We start from the raw sequence: 22,531 nt of genomic DNA, 5'->3' as shown, positions 1-22,531 counted from the left end.
GAATTTGGCATTACGTCCAATCGGCCTCAGAACTGCAGTCCACGTGTGACCACGCCAGCACAGGACCTCCACATCCAGCTTCTTCACCTGCGGGATCGTTTGAGACCAGCCACCCTGACAGCTGATGAAATGTGAGGAATATTTATATCTGTAATAAAGCCCTTTTGTGGGGAAAAACTCATTCTGATTGGCTGGGCCTTGCTCCCCAGTAGGTAGGCCAGTCTCCCAAGTGGGTGGGCCTATGCCCATGGCTGCGCCCCTGCCCAGTCATGTGAAATCCATAGATTAGGGCCTAATGAATTTATTTCAGTTGACAGATTTTCTTGTATGTAACTCAATAAAATCGTTGAAATTGTTGCATGTTGTGTCTACGTATATTTTTGTTCAGTGTAGATCCCTCAAAGGAGAGTGAGTGTGAGCTAATCTTATCCCAGTATTGTGTTCTCTGGTGCCCACATGACTAAAGCCTGTTATCAGACACTATAAGGAGCAGGCATTGTTTCTATTTGAATTATGCTTCCATTGATCTCGACAGCCAGAGACATATCATTACTTATCGACTAAAAGACAAAAGGAAAGATGACAGAGGCAAGCTGTGACTGGACATCCTGACCACTGAGAATGGCTCCCTGTGTACATGATTCACAGCTACTGTGTGACTTTCACAGGAATCATGACACATTCATTGAGGGCATTGGTATACCAAATGACATCCTACAGTCAAATAAAATCTTTATTATTCACTTATGAGATTTAACGGAATAACATCATGTTTGAAAGTTTTCAAATAGAAATGAAATTGACTGTGTTTTTAGGTATAAGACATCTTGGAATCCTCTTATGACCAACAGGTACTGTAAGGAGAAGACAGAAATGTATATCTTACGTAATGTTATTTGACAAACACAACGTGTATATCTCAGCTTTGTCCAGCAGTGGAGGCTAATACAGAGGCTAATGGAGATTTGCAAATCTAGGAAATGATGGGAGGGATGGGGGAAGCAGCATGCACATACTCCAAGAGATGAGCTGCCCCAGTTGTGTTACTGTCCCTTACACTACTAGATGGATTAAATCACTCAGTCCATTTATCAAGTTATTTTTGTTGTTGTTGTTGCAACGATGGCGATATACATCCTCACTGTTCTCTAAACCCTGTCAGTTCTCTCAGCGGCCCACACTGATGTTGCACACCTTGCAGCTGGGGTCCTTCTTGGCGTTGGCCGTGGTCTGGCTCATCTGGTGGTGGCCACTGATCTCCAGCACACTGCCCTGCTCCAGATACAGCGGCTCTGTGTAGAGCACCTCCAGGATGACATCACTGGCATGGCAGAACAGGGGGTCTTCTCCCTGCCTCTGGGGGGGGATGTATGTCAGGAAGGGGTTGGCAGTCAGGTCCAGCAGTGGGAGACTACTACGGCAGAAGTTATCCCCCTCTGAGCCAGAAGGGGCCAGTACCAACACCACATAGTGATAGGCTGTGTACATACAGTAGAAGTCAGCAAAGTAAAGATTGGTGTTGGGATTCAGCAGGTTCCCGGCCGGGATCTGAAAACGCAGGGGGCCGTAGGGGGAGTCGTTTGGAGGAAGACCTGTGTCAAACTCAGTGTTGCAGCTGAGGAAGACTCCCTGCAGTTTGCTGTTGATAGGGGAGCCGTGACTTCCACTATTGTCTTTCAGGGCTGGGCGCATCAGCCCCCCGCACTCAGTTCTAACAGAAAAGGAGAAACATTTTGTTATTGAACTTCACAAGTACATCCCTATACGTGTGTGTATTTACAGAGTATGGTATAGTACTGACCTGACATAGTGGAAGTAGTCAGGGTGCTGGTTGCGATAGAACACAGAGAACCGCAGCAGTCTTCCAGCAGAACCCTGTGCTTTACCAAGGAGCTGTTTGAGGTGGTCCATGGCATAATCTGTTTCATACAAAAACAGTCAATTATGAAGTTCCTTGTTCAAATCCTTTTAAGGCATATTCAATTGAATCAATACGCTACAGCAGGTCATAAGGCCTGCATTACATTGGTAAATGTCCTACTATAGAAATCGATGTACTTCTATGACATACCCCCTGTGCAGAACTCGACCACCTGACTCCAGTCAGACACCAGGTACTCTCCGTCTGCCTGTCTCACTGCAGTCTGCACAGCAACACAGTACTCTGTCCGTGGGCTCAGGAACCAATGACCTCTCACTGCCATGGGTAAAGGCACTGCCTTGGCCACCAGCTTGGTGGGCACATCCTGATGGGTGAAACAGGGATACATGTTAATTCAAGTGACTCATCAGTTGAATTACTACAATAGAGTGTTTCATAGGTAATAAATGTGATTGGCAGTAGGTCTAAATGTTTTATGTAAACACACTCATGGATTATACATTTCTTTGGCATATTCTGGTACAAACTGGTCTAGTTAAGATACTGTATATCTAATCAAATTAGTGGCTTTGTTTTGGCCAGGGCCTCTAAGAAGCACAGCTAATTAAAACAAGCTCACAGGGCCCACATAACCATGGCAACCACCCTGGTGCAAGTTTGTTTGTGTTGCTTTGATTTCCGAGTGATAGAAACATACTTCCAATCAAGCGCAGCACAACCCTGGACAGCTCTGTACAACATAAATCAGGGGCTTTTGTAAAGGCATTGGAAGATTATATTAAATAGAGAACTGTACCTAAGTAGGTATTCAAGTATCTCTTCAAATCTTCAAGTATCTCATGGGTTGATGTAAGAAAGGCTCAGAAACCCATCAGGAATGACTGAGCATGACATCTTTCATTTCAATTATTCAAATTCTCCCTCTGTCATAACTTTCTATTTCATGGGTATTACGATAAGAGCTAACCTCAAGTAATAGCCTAAAGTCCTTCCAACAGTAAACAGATTGAATCTGTTTTAGTAGCAGATTGAATCTGTTGTAGTCCCATGTAGCTCAGTTGGTAGAGTATGGTGCCAGGGTTGTGGGTTCGATTCTCACAGGGGACCAGTACGAAAAAAGTATTAAAATGTATGCTCTCACTATTGTAAGTCACTCTGGATAAGAGTGTCTGCTAAATAACTAAAGAGTAAATGTTATAGTGCATAATTTCAGTCTCTTTGGAAGGATCCCATTGTAAATAACAAATGGCCACTTAATTTTCTATTTCAATCGTTCTTGTATTTCAAATACTGATTGCAATTAGCTAGGTCTATATTTTTGGACTCACAACATGATGCTGAGAGATAGAAAATGAAGAAACAAATGGGTAGTATACAGAAAATCAGTTCAGTGACTGGTCTGGAATAAAATCGCACTTCATAGTAAAGAGAACAGAGCTGTAGTTTTTAGGCTTTGTCCGTTTTCTGGCCATTCAAAAGGAAACGAATGTGCCCATGAGTCACTTGCCCAAAGCTATTTTGCAGCACAAGATTCTCATCCTCCTCCACTGGAAGTGACTTAAAGGGCACTGCTCTCTGGGTTGTAACTGCTGCAGAGTCAGATACACTCATTACCAGGCTTTTATCTACTGTTCTGCATAGACACTGTCTCATGCTAGGCTATCTTGGGTTATATCAAAACATATTACATCACGTTGCAGTGAAATGTCTATTATTGGAGAACAGGACATGGAGGGATTAGAACAAACGGTTTGGTGGCACCTTAATTGGGGAGGACAGGCACATAGTAATGGCTTGAATGGTAACAAAAACATCACACACATGGTTACCATGTGTTTGATACCATTCCATTCACTCCATTCCAGCCATCACTATGAGCCGTTCTCCCCAGCCTACTGTGATGAGAAGTAAAGAACATGGATCTAGACAGCGGGAGTCAGAGTCACTATCGGTGGAAAGAGTAATAGTCATTGAGTCAAGGGGGAAGCCTGGGGGACCTGGGGAGGTTTATGAGGGGAGAAGCAGTGACAGTCTGTCAGACACACCCTGTGTTTGAAGCGGTTGGGATCCCTGCTCTCTTTACGGCTCAGGTCTATGAAGAAGTGTGTGGCCCTGGCAGTATCCTCAGGGGCCATGTCCCAGGCGATGCGGAAGGAATCGCAGGTCACCTCACATATCTGGATATTATTGGGGGTGGAAAGGGCTGTCTCCATTGTTGTTAGCTGCTGAACAAGAAGAGAAAGGAGGGTCATATGATGGGATCAGATTTGAACATTTTTTTTAATTGAATTTATATTGGGTAACAGACATACAGTGGGCCAAAAAAGTATTTAGTCAGCCACCAATTGTGCAAGTTATCCCACTTAAAAAGATGAGAGAGGCCTGTCATTTTCATCATAGGTACACTTCAACTATGACAGACAAAATGAGAAAAGAAAATCCAGAAAATCACATTGTAGGATTTTTAATGAATTTATTAGCAAATTATGGTGGAAAATAAGTATTTGGTCACCTACAAACAAGCAAGATTTCTGGCTCTCACAGACCTGTAACTTCTTCTTTAAGAGGCTCCTCTGTCCTTCACTTGTTACCTGTATTAATGGCACCTGTTTGAACTTGTTATCAGTATTAAAGACACCTGTCCACAACCTCAAACAGTCACACTCCAAACTCCACTATGGCCAAGACCAAAGAGCTGTCAAAGGACACCAGAAACAAAATTGTAGACCTGCACCAGGCTGGGAAGACTGAATATGCAATAGGTAAGCAGCTTGGTTTGAAGAAATCAACTGTGGGAGCAATTATTAGGAAATGGAAGACATACAAGACCACTGATAATCTCCCTCGATCTGGGGCTCCATGCAAGATCTCATCCCGTGGGGTCAAAATGATCACAAGGACGGTGAGCAAAAATCCCAGAACCACACGGGGGACCTAGTGAATGACCTACAGAGAGCTGGGACCAAAGTAACAAAGCCTACCATCAGTAACACACTACGCCGCCAGGGACTCAGATCCTGCAGTGCCAGACGTGTCCCCCTGCTTAAGCCAGTACATGTCTAGGCCCGTCTGAAGTTTTCTAGAGAGCATTTGGATGATCCAGAAGAAGATTGGGAGAATGTCATATGGTCAGATGAAACCAAAATAGAACTTTTTGGTAAAAACTAAACTCGTCGTGTTTGGAGGACAAAGAATGCTGAGTTGCATCCAAAGAATACCATACCTACTGTGAAGCATGGGGGTGGAAACATCATGCTTTGGGGCTGTTTTTCTGCAAAGGGACCAGGACGACTGATCCGTGTAAAGGAAAGAATGAATGGGGCCATGTATCGTGAGATTTTGAGTGAAAACCTCCTTCCATCAGCAAGGGCATTGAAGATGAAACGTGGCTGGGTCTTTCAGCATGACAATGATCCCAAACACAGCGCCCGGGCAACGAAGGAGTGGCTTCGTAAGAAGCATTTCAAGGTCCTGGAGTGGCCTAGCCAGTCTCCAGATCTCAACCCCATAGAAAATCTTTGGAGGGAGTTGAAAGTCTGTGTTGCCCAGCAACAGCCCCAAAACATCACTGCTCTAGAGGAGATCTGCATGGAGGAATGGGCCAAAATACCAGCAACAGTGTGTGAAAACCTTGTGAAGACTTACAGAAAACGTTTGACCTCTGTCATTGCCAACAAATTGCATATAACAAAGTATTGAGATAAACTTTTGTTATTGACCAAATACTTATTTTCCACCATAATTTGCAAATAAATGAATTAAAAATTCTACAATGTGATTTTCTGGATTTTTTTTCTTCTAATTTTATCTGTCATAGTTGATGTGTACCTATGATGAAAATTACAGGCCTCTCTCATCTTTTTAAGTGGGAGAACTTGCACAATTGGTGGCTGACTAAATACTTTTTTGCCCCACTGTATACAACAAAATGTACAATGTGGACCCAGAGGATATCACTTAAAATATTTAATAAAATTGCTTGTTTCCAAAGTGGTCCTCAGTGGTAAAAACAATAACACACATAATGATTAAAAGGTAAAACAAAATTACAAACAACCTTAAATACATTAATTTATATTAGACATCCTAAAAAGTGGCACTATTCACTGCACTTTCCCCGAAACCTTAAAAATCACCCATATTTATTTGGTATTTCGATCTAAAAAACAATCTATTCATTGCACATCATACCTATCATTCAAATGAATACACCTGACCAGCAGTAGGGGAGGCACAAGGGGCAATGCAGTGGTTTCTCTTACTTAGACAACCTTGTCCAAATGAAAACCTTTGCCTTTTTCTTTTCTTGATCACCAAGGGGAGGATATGCCATAGACCTGTATAGTAAATACCTTTGGGTACAGGACTGGCGTCTGCTAAATGACTTAAATGTAAATGTAAATGTAAATAGCTACATTGCAATATTGTCCCATGTCCGATCTCAATTCCTTCCTTTTGAATCATTCTAAATCCATTGTGACTTTTAGTACTAATGGATGAAACAAGATGTCACACAGCTTGGCTGTATCGACTGTTGGATTAGTTACAATTTGTCAAGTGCCTGTTCATACCTGGGAAAGTGTAAAGCATTGAGACTTATTTCATAATCCACCAACGGCAGTCTCCTGGCAACCAGGCAGATTTGACTCCTGTGTTCACTATATGCTCTAGCTTCACATCACCTAATTTTCCTAATCTGCAAATCTGAGGAAATGGTCCTACAGTCATTGAGTTTTCCTTAAGGAAAGTTAAATGAAATCTGACTCATAAATTCTGTTAATCACCTTTGATGTAATTTATTTCCAATGGTCTTCAGAGCACAATGAAATCTGAGTAAGCAGGAAGACTGCAGTTTAGGGAAAATCTCAAAATGTTTCATGGCCTCTGAAGTGTTGGGATAAATAGAAAAAGTGAGACGTAACACCATACGGTTGGTTATCTATGGTCTTATTTATTTGCCAATAACAGCCAGGGGATCCAGGCTGGTGCACATAGCCTTGAAGACTGGACTGTGTGTAATCTGTAGGTCAGCCTATTGTGTTTGATTAGCTGTCACCTTCCCTTTGCTGAATTGATGATGCCATGGATGTGCCTTCCAGGGGGGAAAATGCATCTTCCTCTCCATTCCTACCCGCTGTGAGTATGAAAGACAGGCATGGGAGGCATCAACTTGTCTACTCTTGCTGTTTTTACTCTCTGTCATTCCTGAGAGGAATTATCATTGTATATATATATTTTTTTTTAAAGTGCCAATAATGCTTATAATATAATATAGCTCTTTTTAATAACCCTCTCATCCTTCATTACCTTCCATGTACTATTTTTCTCCCATTTCATAATGCCAACAGCTTTGCACCAACAACAAATGGCCCATTCCCCGATTATAAACCCAAACACACATAACATATGTCCCATTTCCCCCGATTATAAACCCAAACACACATAACATATGTCCCATTTCCCCCGATTATAAACCCAAACACACATAACATATGGCCCATTCCCCAATTATAAGCCCAAACACACATAACATATGGCCCATTCCCTGAATTTAAGCCCAAACACACATAACATATGGCCCATTCCCCGATTATAAGCCCAAACACACATAACATATGGCCCATTCCCCAATTATAAGCCCAAACACACATAACATATGGCCCATTCCCCGAATTTAAGCCCAAACACACATAACATATGGCCCATTCCCCGATTATAAGCCCAAACACACATAACATATGGCCCATTCCCCGAATATAAGCCCAAACACACATAACATATGGCCCATTCCCCAAATATAAGCCCAAACACACATAACATATGGCCCATTCCCCGATTACAAGCCCAAACACACATAACATATGCTGTAACAGTAAGATGCTCAGCAGTATGCTGCTAGCAATAAACAGTAAGTTGTACAGCCAGTATCTCTGCTATATTGTGTGCTGCTTGTGTATTAGTGGGAGTGGATGTTACAGTGAGTGGATGGTGGAGAGACGGAGTGTGTGGTTTGTGTTAGGTTGGCTGTGTCACACATGGGTGAACATGATGGGTGGTGCTGTACTGCATCTGCGCACTGTATGTGGCCTGGAGAGGTGTTATGTTCTGGTCCACCTCATGATGGACATGCTGCAGCACGGCAGCTCATTAAAGCCGCAGAGCTGTGAAATGTCTGAGCTATCTCTTTTACACGGGGCTGGGGAAGCTGGTTGTGGCACCACGCACATTCCCTCCCTGGGTCTCCTGTGTTACCCAGCTGCTGCCTGCTCCTCTCCCTCTCCTTCCACACACAGCATTTATTGCAAAAAGAGATTCTCATAGGACAACCATCAAAGCCTCATATTCCCTAGTCGTGCTTGTACCACTTTCTGACTGAATATGTCTGAACACAGTTCAAACGCAAGTTCCCCACATCGTTTAAATAGTCCTGCTTGCACTCTTAATTATTTATCAGTATGCAAACAGTGAGAGATAATTCATGGCACTATGAGTCCACTCCAAATCTAATTGGCCATAAATTAGCTAATTAGATTTGTAAGAAGAAAACAGACTATTGAGCTTTACATAGATCAATTGCATTATGGGGTAAAGCAATTGAATGTGAAAATTCATATTCTGGCCTCTGATCTTTGATAGTACCACATTTTACAGTTTTGCTCACTTTGTTATGTTCACAGACGGAACGGCAAATGGCATATTACTCATTCTCCATCGATGTAGAACCCTGATACATACATTACACTCTGAAAAAAGAGTTCCAAAGGGTTCTTTGACTGTCCCCATTGGAGAACCCTTTTTGGTTCCAGGTAGAACTCTTTTGGGTTCCATGTAGAACTCTCCAGGGAAAGGGTTCTTTCTACATGGATCCAAAAAGGGTTCTTCAAAGGGTTCTCTTTTGGGGACAGCTAAAGACCCCTTTTACCACTGTGCTGTGACAGTGTTGTGATGAATGCTGCTGCATACAGGGGAGGCAGGTAGCGTAGTGGTTAGAGCGTTGGGCCAGTAACCGAAAGGTTGGTGGATCGAATCCCCGAGCTGACAAGGTAGAAATCTGTTGTTCTGCCTCCTGAACAAGGCAGTTAACCCACTGTTCCTAGGCCGTCATTGTAAATAAGAATTTGTTCCTAACTAGTTAAATAAAAATACACTGAATAGTGTATGCACAGAAAGCAGCTCCATGCCTGCGAGACATTTTTCTACTAGTGCAGTGGTTATCAGATAATGCATCCTAAGGGGGAGTGTCATACATTAGTGACAGTCAGTTGACTGAGGTTGAGGAAGTGAAGCGATGGAGAGGCAAGTGGAGCGTGCGTTCTACTCTGGATCAGATCATATGGAAGAGGGAATGTATGATCTCAATTGAATTGTATCCTCCTATGATCTACTCTACACTGAATCACTGTGTGGTAATCATTATCCTATCAACAAAAATAATCGTATTTACGCAGTGGTTCTTGTAATCTCTCAGAGCTTGTTCGTGATTGTGATTGACTGTTTAATCCAAATTTCAGGCAGGTTCTTAATGACACTGGCAGTCATAGTCAGATCTCCATTAATGGGCTGATGATAATCACACCTGCATTGCGAACGGAACAACAGCTGAGTTCATTGACTAGACATTATAACCCTGACAAATAGCCATTTCAAAGATATGCCTTATCGCATAATATGAAGATTCCTTATACCTCAATAATAAGAAACTCAAACAAGCATTCTAGTATTAACCTCACTCACATTATCCGTGGATCAATGGATCTACATAGTGTCAAACAGTACCTGGCAAATGCCCTGGTAATAAGCATGGAAAAATAGACTATGCCATTTCAAGCATATAAACAAACATACTGTAATTCTTCTTACGGTGGCTCAACAATAGCTGTTGTTTAACTTCTGAACACTTGATGCACGAGGAGACTGACTAAATATATAGCCTTACCTCTGTGTGGTGAATAAGTGTCTTTGCAAAAAGTGCAATAGGTCCTTAACCAGAGAAGATAAGGGCAGAAATCTAGTCTATCATACCTCTTTCTTTTCTTCTGCAGTCGATGATAGATCCCCAGGAAAACCGATTAGGAAGTGAAATGAACACTCTCACTCTCTTTCCTTCTCTCTCTCTCACTTGCTCTTTCTCTCCTCGTGCTCGCTCTTCCTCTCTGTCTCCTTTCTCTACCTCACTCTCTCTCTACCTCACATGCTCCCCCTCTCTCTCTATTCTCCTCCTCCCCTAGCTGGGTTCTGAGGAGGATGTTTACTTGCCTGCTGTACAGCTGCATCGCCTAAAGTGGAGCAACTGCTGATGCTGAGAACACAAACAAGAGATTTGTAACTGAGGTGCTTGAGCAATTGTTACTCACCCACATTAGGAGGAACTTGCTGACAAATGGTAACAAAATTACACATCACTGACCAGCATGCTCCTAATCATGGGACAGCAGCATTATGTAGCAGACAGTATTAGCTGACATTCGGAGAAATCATCCTACATCCTACTACACTGACTCATGAGAAACACTCTTTTCACGTCACTTCGATACAGCTACGACCGGAAGTCACTTTTTTGTAGCAGGTTAGGAGAACTTATGCAGCAGGTTAGGGGAATTAACGTAGCAGGTTAGGATGATTAGGTTAAGGTTAGGAAAAGGTTTAGGGTTAGCGAAAATGCTCTCTTAACCTGCTGCGAAGATGCTCTCTGAACCTGCTACGAAAATCACGTACGGTCGTAGCTGTATCAAAGTGCTGTGAAAAGAGTGCGTCTCCTGACTCGTACTGGATATCAGAGGACTCCAATGCTCCCATTGCCACACTTTCAGGAGATCTGCTGAGGATGCATGTAGCTCACAATATGCTACACCATATGGGCATCCTCCACAGGACATCCACCCTTGTCCATCGATGGGACAGGAAGAGACTGGTACTGGATGCCTGCAAATCAAATGATTATTGATGATGTGTGCCTGCGCACAATAACAAATGTTTGTCGGTCCTGATGTAAGTGAAAATAGCAACCTAATTGTTTGATTAAATAAAATGAAAAGACTCATATTGCTGCAGGCGTAGGCCTATATTTTGGTAATCTAAGGCTTAAATAACGCATGTGGTCATTGAATCATAAAGACAACATAGGACAAAAGGGCATGTGGAAAAATCTGTGTAGACAGCCTTGGGTGAGGTGATCTGGTGCATGTTGTACATTCATAAAAGCTGTTCATCCTCTCTAGGGCATTGGTGACTGAATACTCTGTTTGCTGGAGCATTGTCTTTAGAGATACCCCCTGAGTTATTACCTAGCACCAGAGTTTTTTATAGGGCTAGCAAGCCACAGTTCACTGATTCCATCAAAATGTAATTAAAATACAATCATCCATCATTAGACATGCCAGGCAGCCATGCAAGGGCAAGATGGAGGTGGCGGAGACAGCAGGGACACCTAACAACTAATTCAGCTGAGCCAAGAACATTTTATTTGTTCATTTTGTAGCTACATCCCAGCTAAGAATTATAGGGAGAGAAAACGTTACCTGGAATATTCCCTTAATGTTTGAGTGTCCAGTTTATTTTTTGTACATGTTTTTGCGTTAAAGTTAGGAGGACATTTCTTTAATGTCAAGCAGAACTTATCTAGAACATGGTTACAGTGTTCTTAGAATATACAATATAAACGTTCTAGATGTGTTTTATGGGATTGCAAGAACATTAACGTGTCCAGTTTTCTGAGGGTTAGGAGAATATTCCATCAACGTCCCACCAAACATAAACAGAACATGGTTGCCATGTTCTCAGAACATAAGATATTAATGTTCTAGACAAGTTTTTATGTGAACGTTGCAAGAATATTTCTGTGTATCAGTTGTCAGGACGTTACCTGATGGTCCCAAAGAAACGTTCTCTCCTCCCCAAAAATGGCATTACACATCATGCCTTGTTAATGTTGTCAAGCTTATCAAGGCCCTGAATGGTGATCCACTGATCCATTCACAACTCTTTTTGTCTGTTGGCAATGTTAGGGATACTCACACACACAGTGCTTTTAATATGCCACACCAACATTAGACAAATAGAGAAAGCCCTTCATTTACTGAAATAAGTCAATAAAATCAATGATGAGAATAGTCAGATTAACTGATACCTGATATGGCCTTGGTGGCATAGAAGGAAGATCGGTGTACAGTGAACCAAGAAATTTGTGAGTTCAAATCCCAGGTGATGATATGCAGAATAATAATTACTGTATACATACACAATGTAATCATCTATTTCAAATACAGTGTATATAGGTTGAAAAAACTATGTTAAAAGCACTGTATGTGTATCCCTAACCTTGCCAACAGACAAAGAGCTATGAATGGATCAGTGGTTCACCAATCAGAGCCTTGCTTGGCAACAGTAATAAGACCTGATGTGTAATGAATTTTTCTTTGGACATATAAACGTTCTCGCAATGTTCCCATGAAATGTGTCTAGAACGTTAATATGTTCTGCGTACGTTTTGTGATACGTTGATGGAATATTCTCTTAACCCACAAGAAACTGGACACATGAATGTTCTCTAAAGTTGTGAGAATGTTTGTTGTCAGCTGGGAAAAGCCAACTGCAAATTTAGTAGTATGCTTGTCAGGCTATTATTATGTTTTCATGCAATTCATAAACAATATAAAAATAACACACCAAATAAAAAACAAATAGTTTGTTTATAAATAGTATATTGACCTATGGCAGTGTAAATGTATATAGCCATGTTGTGTCCATTTAATTAGGCTCACCAGATGATTGTACAGTAGGCTACACACACCTCTCTGCAAAACACGAAAGGTGCAGCACGAGGTAATCCAGCGCACACCCTGATCCTGTTGATCTAACCCATGTGAAATAAAAAGACTGCTCAGAAGTGAGTGATATACTGTAGGGGGACTGGTTGACAATTACATTGGTACAGTCGTGGCCAAAAGTTTTGAGAATGACACAAATATTAATTTCCACAAAGTTGGCTGCTTCAGTTTTTTAAATATTTTTGTCAGATGTTACTATGGAATACAGAAGTATAATTACAATAAGTGTCAAAGGCTTTTATTGACAATTACATGAAGTTGATGCAAAGAGTGAATATTTGCAGTGTTGACCCTTCTTTTTCAAGACCTCTGCAATCTGCCCTGGCATGCTGTCAATTAACTTCTGGGCCACATCCTGACTGATGGCAGCCCATTCTTGCATAATCAATGCTTGGAGTTTGTCAGAATTTGTGGGTTTTTGTTTGTCCACCCGTCTCTTGAGGATTGACCACAACTTCTCAATAGGATTAAGGTCTGGGGAGTTTCCTGGCCATGAACCCAAAATATCGATGTTTTGTTCCCCGAGCCACTTAGTTATCACTTTTGCCTTATGGCAAGGTGCTCCATCATGCTGGAAAAAGCATTGTTCGTCACCAAACTATTCCTGGATGGTTGGGAGAAGTTGCTCTCGGAGGATGTTTTGGTACCATTCTTTATTCATGGCTGTGTTTTTAGGAAAATTGTGAGTGAGCCCACTCCCTTGGCTGAGAAGCAACCCCACACACGAATGGTCTCAGGATGCTTTACTGTTGGCATGACATAGGACTGACGGTAGCGCTCACCTGGTCTTCTCCAGACAAGCTTTTTTACGGATGCCCCAAACAATCGGAAAAAGGGGATTCATCAGAGAAAATGACTTTACCCCAGTCCTAAGCAGTCCAATACCTGTACCTTTTGCAGAATATCTGTCTGTCCCTGATGTTTTTCCTGGAGAGAAGTGGCTTCTTTGCTGCCCTTCTTGACACCAGACCATCCTCCAAAAGTCTTCACCTCACTGTGGGTGCAGATGCACTCACACCTGCCTGCTGTCTTTCCTGAGCAAACTCTGCACTAGTGGTGCCCCGATCCCGCAGCTGAATCAATTTTAGGAGACGGTCCTGCCGCTTGCTGGACTTTCTTGGGTGCCCTGAAGCATTCTTCACAACAATTGAACCACTCTCCTTGAAGTTCTTCATGGTCCGATAAATGGTTGATTTAGGTGCAATCTTACTGGCAGCAATATCCTTGCCTGTGAAGCCCTTTTTGTGCAACGCAATGATGACGGCACGTGTTTCCTTGCAGGTAACCATATTTGACAGAGGAAGAACAATTGTTCCAAGCGCCACCCTCCTTTTGAAGCTTCCAGTCTGTTATTCGAACTCAATCAGCACGACAGAGTGATCTCCAGCCTTGTCCTCGTCAACACTCACACCTGTGTTAACGAGAGAATCACTGACATGATGTCAGCTGGTCCTTTTGTCGCAAGGCTGAAATGCAGTGGAAATGTTTTTTGGGATTCAGTTCATTTGCATGGCAAAGAGGGACTTTGCAATTAATTGCAATTCATCTTATCTTTTTTCATAACATTCTGGAGTATATGCAAATTGTCATCATACAAACTGAGGCAGAAGACTTTGTGGAAATTAATATTTGTGTCATTATCAAAACTTTTGGCCACGACTGTAGAAGCGTTGATCGTTTTTTTTTAAACAGATTTTTACAGATGGCTCCAAGCACCCAGATAGTTGACGTACAGGAGCGAGCGTTTACATTCCTGAACTTGATGTGGAGATAGATAGGCCTATGTTGAAGACTAACAGATTAACTGTCTGTATACTCAGTTCAACTGTTGACAATAGTAGCTGCCCTGCAGTGAGTGGAGGACGCTCAACCTGTCAGAATAGTAGGATGCTCAGATTCCCTGTCTGTATTGAATAGAATCTAATAGGAGTGACCTACTATTGGAGGCATTAATGTTATTATGGAGAATTAGTATTATGGAGTATTAGTGAGATTCTGCTGGGTCCCAGCCCACTTGGCAGTGGGTGTAACAGATGTCCAGCGAAGACTGGTCTGGGCACCAGCGTAACAGATGTGATCGTACTTCACACGATCACGAAATAACTGAATGAGCAGGGAGTTAATGTGACCATTACAATAAGAGCATGCTAGCTCACTCCATCTTACAGCAATAACATGCAAAAGCACATCCCACAAAGCCCAATATCTAACAGCTATCATACACAACATACTGTATATATATCAAATCAATTCAAATTGTAGTGGCCACATGCGCCGAATACAACAGTGAAATGCTTAGTTACAAGCATTTAACCAACAATGCGGTTTAAAGAAAAATACGTGTTAAGAAAGTATTTACAAAAATAAACTGAAGTAAAAAAGAAATAACAGAGCAACAGTAACATAAGTGTTACGAGGCTATATACAGGGGGTGCTGGTACAGAGTTGATGTGTGGGTGCACAGGTTAGTCGAGGTAATTTATGTAATATGTACATGTAGGTAAAGTGACTATGCATAGCTAATAAACAGGGGGGGGGGTCTAATTCGCCTGTTCACTGCTGAGGTTGAGACTGGTGTTTTGCGGGTACTATTTAATGAAGTTGCCAGTTGAGGAATTGTGAGGTGTCTGTTTCTCAAACTAGACACTCTAATGTACTTGTCCTCTTGTTCAGTTGTGCACTGGGGCCTCCCACTCCTCTTTCTATTCTGCTTAGAGCCAGTTTTCGCTGTTCTGTGAAGGGAGTAGTACACAGTGTTGTATGACTTCTTCAGTTTCTTGGCAATTTCTCACATGGAATAGCCTTCATTTCTCAGAACAAGAATAGACTAACAAGTTTCAGAAGAAAGTTCTTTGTTTCTAGCCATTTTGAGCCTTTAATCGAACCCACACCCACACGAGGTAAAATGGCGCCGGAAGAAATGGCAGCAGTTTTACGGGCACCCAACCATTTATGCTATTATGTGGGGTTTTTTGCGTTATTTGTAACTTATTTTGTACATAATGTTTCTGCAAACGTGTCTTACGGCAAAAAAGAGCTACTAGATATCAGGACAGCGATCGCTCACCTCGGATTAGACTAAGATTTTTTCTTCAACAAGCAAGATGCACAGGATATTCTCCAAACGTCCAACAGGGCCAACATCCCCGTTATTTGCAAGAGGAAGAAGCGCAGGTACAGCGGACACAGAGCGGGATGCCTCGTGAGGCCCCACAGAAGGCGAGAGGGAAAGCTGTTGTTACTGTCAATATTACTCTCCAACGTGCAATCATTGGACAATAAATTAGACGAGGTACGATCGCGAATATCCTACCAACGGGACATCAAAAACTGAAATATCCTATGTTTCACGGAATTGTGGCTGAATGACGACATGGATATTCAGCTAGCGGGATATATGCTGCACCGGCAAGATAGACGAGGTGGGGCGGACTGTGCATATTTGTAAACAACAGCTGGTGCACAAAATCTGAGGATGTCTCTAGATTTTTCCAATCAGAGGGTTAAAAATTCTAGATCACCTGTACTCCATACACAGAGGCGCATACAAAGCTCTCCCTCTCCCTCCATTTGGTAAATCCAACCACAACTCTATCCTCCTGATTCCTGCTAACAAGCAAAAATTAAAGCAGGAAGTACCAGTGACTCAGTCTATAAAAAAGTGGTCAGATGAAGCAGATGCTAAACTACAGGACTGTTTTGCTATGCAGACGACACACAATTAATCTCCTCCTTTCCCCCTTCTGATGACCAGGTGGCGAATCGCATCTCTGCATGTCTGGCAGACATATCAGTGTGGATGACGGATCACCACCTCAAGCTGAACCTCGGCAAGACGGAGCTGCTCTTCCTCCCGGGGAAGGACTGCCCGTTCCATGATCTCGCCATCACGGTTGACAACTCCATTGTGTCCTCCTCCCAGAGCGCTAAGAACCTTGGCGTGATCCTGGACAACACCCTGTCGTTCTCAACTAACATCAAGGCGGTGGCCCGTTCCTGTAGGTTCATGCTCTACAACATCCGCAGAGTACGACCCTGCCTCACACAGGAAGCGGCGCAGGTCCTAATCCAGGCACTTGTCATCTCCCGTCTGGATTACTGCAACTCGCTGTTGGCTGGGCTCCCTGCCTGTGCCATTAAACCCCTACAACTCATCCAGAACGCCGCAGCCCGTCTGGTGTTCAACCTTCCCAAGTTCTCTCACGTCACCCCGCTCCTCCGCTCTCTCCACTGGCTTCCAGTTGAAGCTCGCATCCGCTACAAGACCATGGTGCTTGCCTACGGAGCTGTGAGGGGAACGGCACCTCAGTACCTCCAGGCTCTGATCAGGCCCTACACCCAAACAAGGGCACTGCGTTCATCCACCTCTGGCCTGCTCGCCTCCCTACCACTGAGGAAGTACAGTTCCCGCTCAGCCCAGTCAAAACTGTTCGCTGCTCTGGCCCCCCAATGGTGGAACAAACTCCCTCACGACGCCAGGACAGCGGAGTCAATCACCACCTTCCGGAGACACCTGAAACCCCACCTCTTTAAGGAATACCTAGGATAGGATAAAGTAATCCTTCTCACCCCCCCCCCCTTAAAAGATTTAGATGCACTATTGTAAAGTGGCTGTTCCACTGGATGTCATAAGGTGAATGCACCAATTTGTAAGTCGCTCTGGATAAGAGCGTCTGCTAAATGACTTAAATGTAATGTAAATGTAAATGTAATACGTTCCAGGATTCTTCCGATGGCATTTAGGAGTACACCACATCAGTCACTTGCTTTATCAATAAGTGCATCAAGGACATCGTCCCCACAGTGACTGTACGTACTTACCCCAACCAGAAGCCATGGATTACAGGCAACATTCACACTGAGCTAATGGGCAGAGCTGCCGCTTTCAAGGTGCGGGACTCTAACCAGGAAGCTTACAAGAAATCCTGCTATGCCCTGCGACGAACCATCAAACAGGCAAAGCGTCAATACAGGGCTAAGATTGAATCATACTACTCCGGCTCCGACGCTCGTCTTATGTGGCAGGGCTTGCAAACAATTACAGACTACAAAGGGAAGCACAGTTCCGTACTGCATGGTGACACGAGACTACCAGACAAGCTAAATCACTTCTATGCTCCCTCGAGGCAAGCACACTGAGGCATGCATGAACATCAGCTTTTCCGGACGACTGTGTGATCACGCTCTCCGTAGCCAACGTGAGTAAGACCTTTAAACAGGTCAACATATACAAGGCTGCATGGCCAGTTGGATTCCCAGGACTTGGTCAGCACATGCCCGGAGCACAACTGGCAGGTGTCTTCACTGACATTTTCAACATGTCCCTGATCGAGTCTGTAATACCAACATGTTTTAAGCAGACAACCATAGTCCCTGTGCCCAAGAACACAAAGGCAACCTGCCTAAATGACTTCAGACCCATAGCATTCATGTCCGTAGCCATGAAGTGCTTTGAAAGGCTGGTAATGGCTCACAACAACACCATTATCCCAGAAATCCTGGACCCACTCCAATTTGCATACCGCCCAAACAGATCCATAGATGATGCAATCTCTATTGCACTCCACACTACCCTTTCCCACCTGGACAAAAGGAACACTTATGTGAGAATGCTATTCATTGACTACAACTCAGCGTTCAACACCATAGTACCCTCAAAGCTCATCACTAAGCTAAGGATCCTGGGACTAAACACCTCCCTCTGCAACTGTATCCTGGACTTTCTGACGGGCCGCCCCCAGGTGGTGAAGGCAGGTAGCAACACATCTGTCACACTGATCCTGAACACTGGAGCCCCCCCAGGGGTGCGTGCTCAGGCCCCTCCTGTACTCCCTGTTAACCCACGACTGCATGGTCAGACACGACTCCAACACCATCATTAAGTTTGCAGACAACACAACAGTGGTAGGTCTGATCACCGACAACGACGAGACAGCCTATAGGAGGAGGTCAGAGACCTGGCCGTGTGGTGCCAGAATAACAACCTATCACTCAACGTAACCAAGACTAAGGAGATGATTGTGGACTACAGGGAAAGGAGGACCGAGTACGCCCCCATTCTCATCGACAGGGCTGTAGTGGAGCAGGTTGAGAGCGTCAAATTCCTTGGTGTCCACATCACCAACAAACTAGAATGGTCCAAACACACCAAGATAGTCATGAAGAGGGCACGACAAAGCCTATTCCCCCTCAGGAAACGAAAAAGATTTGGCATGGGTCCTCAGATCCTCAAAAGGTTCTACAGCTGCAACATCGAGAGCATCCTGACTGGTTGCATCACTGCCTGGTACGGCAATTGTAACCGCAAGGCACTACAGAGGTTAGTGCGTACGGCCCAGTACATCACTGGGGCTAAGCTGCCAGCCATCCAGGAGCTCTACACCAGGCGGTGTCATACCCTGATGAAGACAGCTTGGCTGTCGAAACGTTGGATATTACATTTTTGCATCTGAGCTCCTAGAGTGTGCGGCTGTATTTTATTTTCAAGGTGTCAGAGGAAGGCCCTAAAAATGGTCAAAGACCCCAACCACCCCATTCATAGACTGTTCTCTCTACTACCGCATGGCAAATGGTACCGGAGTGCCAAGTCTCGGACAAAAAGGCTTCTCAACAGTTTTTACCCCCAAGCCATAAGACTCCTGAATAGGTAATCAAATGGTGACCCAGACTATTTGCATTTGATTAGCTAACACAACGTGCCATTGGAACACAGCAGTGACGGTTGCTTATAATGGGCCTCTGTAGATATTCAATTAATAATTAGCCGTTTCCAGCTACAATAGTCATTAACAACATGAACAATGTCTACACTGTATTTCTGATCAATTTGATGTGGTTTTAATGGACAAAAAAAAATACTTTTCTTTCAAAAATAAGGACATTTCTAAGTGACCCCAGACTTTTGAACGGTAGTGTGTGTATACAGTTAAAGTCAGAAGTTTACATACACTTAGGTTGGAGTCATTAAAACTCATTTTTCAACCACTCCACACATTTCTTGTTAACAAACTATAGTTTTGGCAAGTCAGTTAGGACATCTACTTTGTTCATGACACAAGTCATTTTTCCATCAATTGTTTCCAGACATATTATTTCACTTATAATTCACTGTATCACAATTCCAGTGGGTCAGAAGTTTACATACACTAAGTTGACTGTGCCTTTAAACAGCTTGGAACAAATTATGTCATGGCTTTAGAAGCTTCTGATAGGCTAATTGACATAATTTGAGTCAATTGGAGTTGTACCTGTGGATGTATTTCAAGGCCTATCTTCAAACTCAGTGCCTCTTTGCTTGATATCACCGGAAAATGTAAAGAAATCAGCCAAGACCTCTGGTTCATTCTTAGGAGCAATTTCCAAACGCCTGAAGGTACCACGTTCATCTGTACAAACAATAGTACGCAAGTATAAACACCATGGGACCATGCAGCCGTCATACCGCTCAGGAAGGAGACGCGTTCTGTCTCCTAGAGATGAATGTATTTTGGTGCGAAAAGTGCAAATCAATCCCAGAACAACAGCAAAGGACCTTGTGAAGATGCTGGAGGAAACGGGTACAAAATATCTATATCCACAGTTAAAAGAGTCCTATATCGACATACCCTGAATGTCCGATCAGCAAGGAAGAAGCAACTGCTCCAAAACCGGCATAAAAAAAGCCAGACTACGGTTTGCAACTGCACATGGGGACAAAGATCGTACATTTTGGAGAAATGTCCTCTGGTCTGATGAACAAAAATAGAACTGTTTGGCCATAATGACCATCGTTATGTTTGGAGGAAAAAGGGGATGCTTGCAAGCCGAAGAACACCATCATAACCGTGAAGCATGGGGTGGCAGCATCATGTTGTGGGGGTGATTTGCTGCAGGAGGGACTGGTGCACTTCACAAAATAGATGGCATCATGAGGGAGGGAAATCATGTGGATATATTGAAGCAACATCTCAAGACATCAGTCAGGAAGTTAATGTTTGGTCGCAAATGGGTCTTCCAAAATGGACAATGACCCCAAGCATAATTCCAAAGTTGTGGCAAAATGGCTTGAGGACAACAAAGTCAAGGTATTGGAGTGGCCATCACAAAGCCCTGACCTCAATCCAATAGAACATTTGTGGGCAGAACTGAAAAAGCATGTGCGAGCAAGGAGGCCTAAAAACCTGACTCAGGAGGAATTGTAGAAATGTCAGGAGGAATGGGCCAAAATTCACCCAACTTATTGTGGGAAGCTTGTGGAAGGCTACCCGAAACGTTTGACCGAAGTTAAACAATTTAAAGGCAATGCTACCAAATACCAATTGAGTGTATGTAAACTTCTGACCCACTGGGAAAGTTATGAAATAAATAAAAGCTGAAATAAATAATTCTCTCTACTATTATACTGACATTTCACATTCTGAAAATAAAGTGGTGATCCTAACTGGATTTTTACTTGGAATAAATGTCAGGAAGGTGTATGTAAACTTCAGACTTGAACTGTATATATATATATATATATATATATATATATATATATACATACATACATACATACATACATACATACATACATACATACATACATACCTTATTTAGAGAAGTGTTCAGACCCTTTGATATGAGATTCAAAGTTTCCAGTGATCATCCTTGAGGTGTTGCTACAACTTGATTGGAGTCCACCTATGGTAAATTCAATTGATTGAACATGATTTGAAAAGGCACTCACCTGTCTATAGAAGGTCCCACAGAGCAAAAACCAAGCCGTGAGGTCGAAGGAATTGTCCGTAGAGCTCCAAGACAGGATTGTGTTGATGCACAGATCAGGGGAAGGGTACCAAAACATTTCCGCAGCTTTGAAGGTCTCCAAGAACACAGTGACCTTCATCATTCGTAAATGGATGAAGTTTGGAACCACCAAGACTCTTCCTAGAGCTGGCCGCCAGGCCAAACTGAGCAATCGGGGGAGAAGGGTCTTGGTCAGGGAGGTGAAGATGGGAGAACCTTCCAGAAGGACAACCCTCTCTGCAGCACTCCACCATTCAGGCCTTTATGGTAGACTGGCAAGAAGGAAGCCACTCCTCAGTAAAAGGCACATGACAGCCCGCTTGGACTTTGATAAAAGGCACCTAAAGACTCTCAAACCATGATAAATAAGATTCTCCGGACCAGTCTTGAACTCTTCGGCCTGAATGCCAAGCATCAAGTCTGGAGGAAACCTGGCACCATCTGCATGGTGAAGCATTGGGGTAGTAACATCAGGCTGTGGGGATGTTTTTCAGTGGCAGGGACTGGGAGACTAGTGAGGATCGAGGGAAAGATGAATGGAGCAAAGTACAGAGAGATCCTTGATGAAACCCTGCTCCAGAGCACTCAGGACCTCGGATTCGGGGGAAAGGCAATGCTACCATTCCTTCCGCAGGCAATCAAACAAGCTAAGCGTCAGAATAGAGATAAGTATAGTCGCAATCCAACTGCTTAGACACGAGAAGTATGTGGCAGAGTCTACAGTCAATCACGGACTACAAGAAGAAAACCAGGCCAGTCGCGGACCCCGATGTCTTGCTCCCAGACAAACTAAACAACATCTTTGCTCGCTTTGAGGACAATACAGTTCCACCAACACGGCCCTCCTGCGGGCTCTCTTTCACTGCAGCCAATGTGAGTAAAACATTTAAACGTGTTAACCCTCGCAAGGCTGCCGGCCCAGATGGCATCCCTAGCCGCGTCCTCAGAGCGCAGACCATCTGTCTGGTGTGTTTACGGACATATTCAATCAATCCTTATCCCAGTCTGCTGTTCCCACATGAGGGCCACCATTGTTCCTGTTCCCAAGAAAGCTAAGGTA

The 22,531-nt window shown here is 43.4% G+C and overlaps 2 protein-coding genes across 3 annotated transcripts in view; both read right to left on the bottom strand.

The window, feature by feature from the left end:
• Positions 1-715: 715 nt before the first annotated feature.
• On the bottom strand, positions 716-10,049 carry LOC118393211 (phytanoyl-CoA hydroxylase-interacting protein-like). 2 transcript variants are annotated; one of them, XM_035785674.2, is made up of 5 exons: positions 9,905-10,049; positions 3,928-4,104; positions 2,072-2,246; positions 1,802-1,919; positions 716-1,711 (listed from the first exon to the last, which is right to left on the bottom strand). In XM_035785674.2, exons 2-5 carry the CDS (start codon positions 4,093-4,095, stop codon positions 1,168-1,170), a joined length of 1,005 nt encoding a protein of 334 aa, XP_035641567.1. In that variant the 5' UTR covers positions 4,096-4,104; positions 9,905-10,049; the 3' UTR covers positions 716-1,167. The 2 variants fall into 2 exon arrangements, with proteins under 2 accessions (XP_035641567.1, XP_035641568.1); XM_035785675.2 differs by having other exon boundaries at positions 3,928-4,107; positions 9,905-10,046.
• LOC118393200 (prolactin-releasing peptide receptor-like) overlaps positions 5,484-22,531 on the bottom strand; it is a 377,063-nt gene continuing 360,015 nt past the window's right edge. The window contains exon 3 of the transcript XR_008063918.1: positions 5,484-5,512. The gene's annotated coding sequence lies outside the window, so the exon portion shown is untranslated. The remainder of the gene's footprint in view (positions 5,513-22,531) is intronic.

The sequence above is a fragment of the Oncorhynchus keta genome, chromosome 14 (assembly GCF_023373465.1).
Source record: "Oncorhynchus keta strain PuntledgeMale-10-30-2019 chromosome 14, Oket_V2, whole genome shotgun sequence".
Lineage (NCBI taxonomy): Eukaryota > Metazoa > Chordata > Actinopteri > Salmoniformes > Salmonidae > Oncorhynchus > Oncorhynchus keta.
Note: the sequence above shows the minus strand (reverse complement) of the source record. Positions and strands in the feature narration are given on the sequence as shown.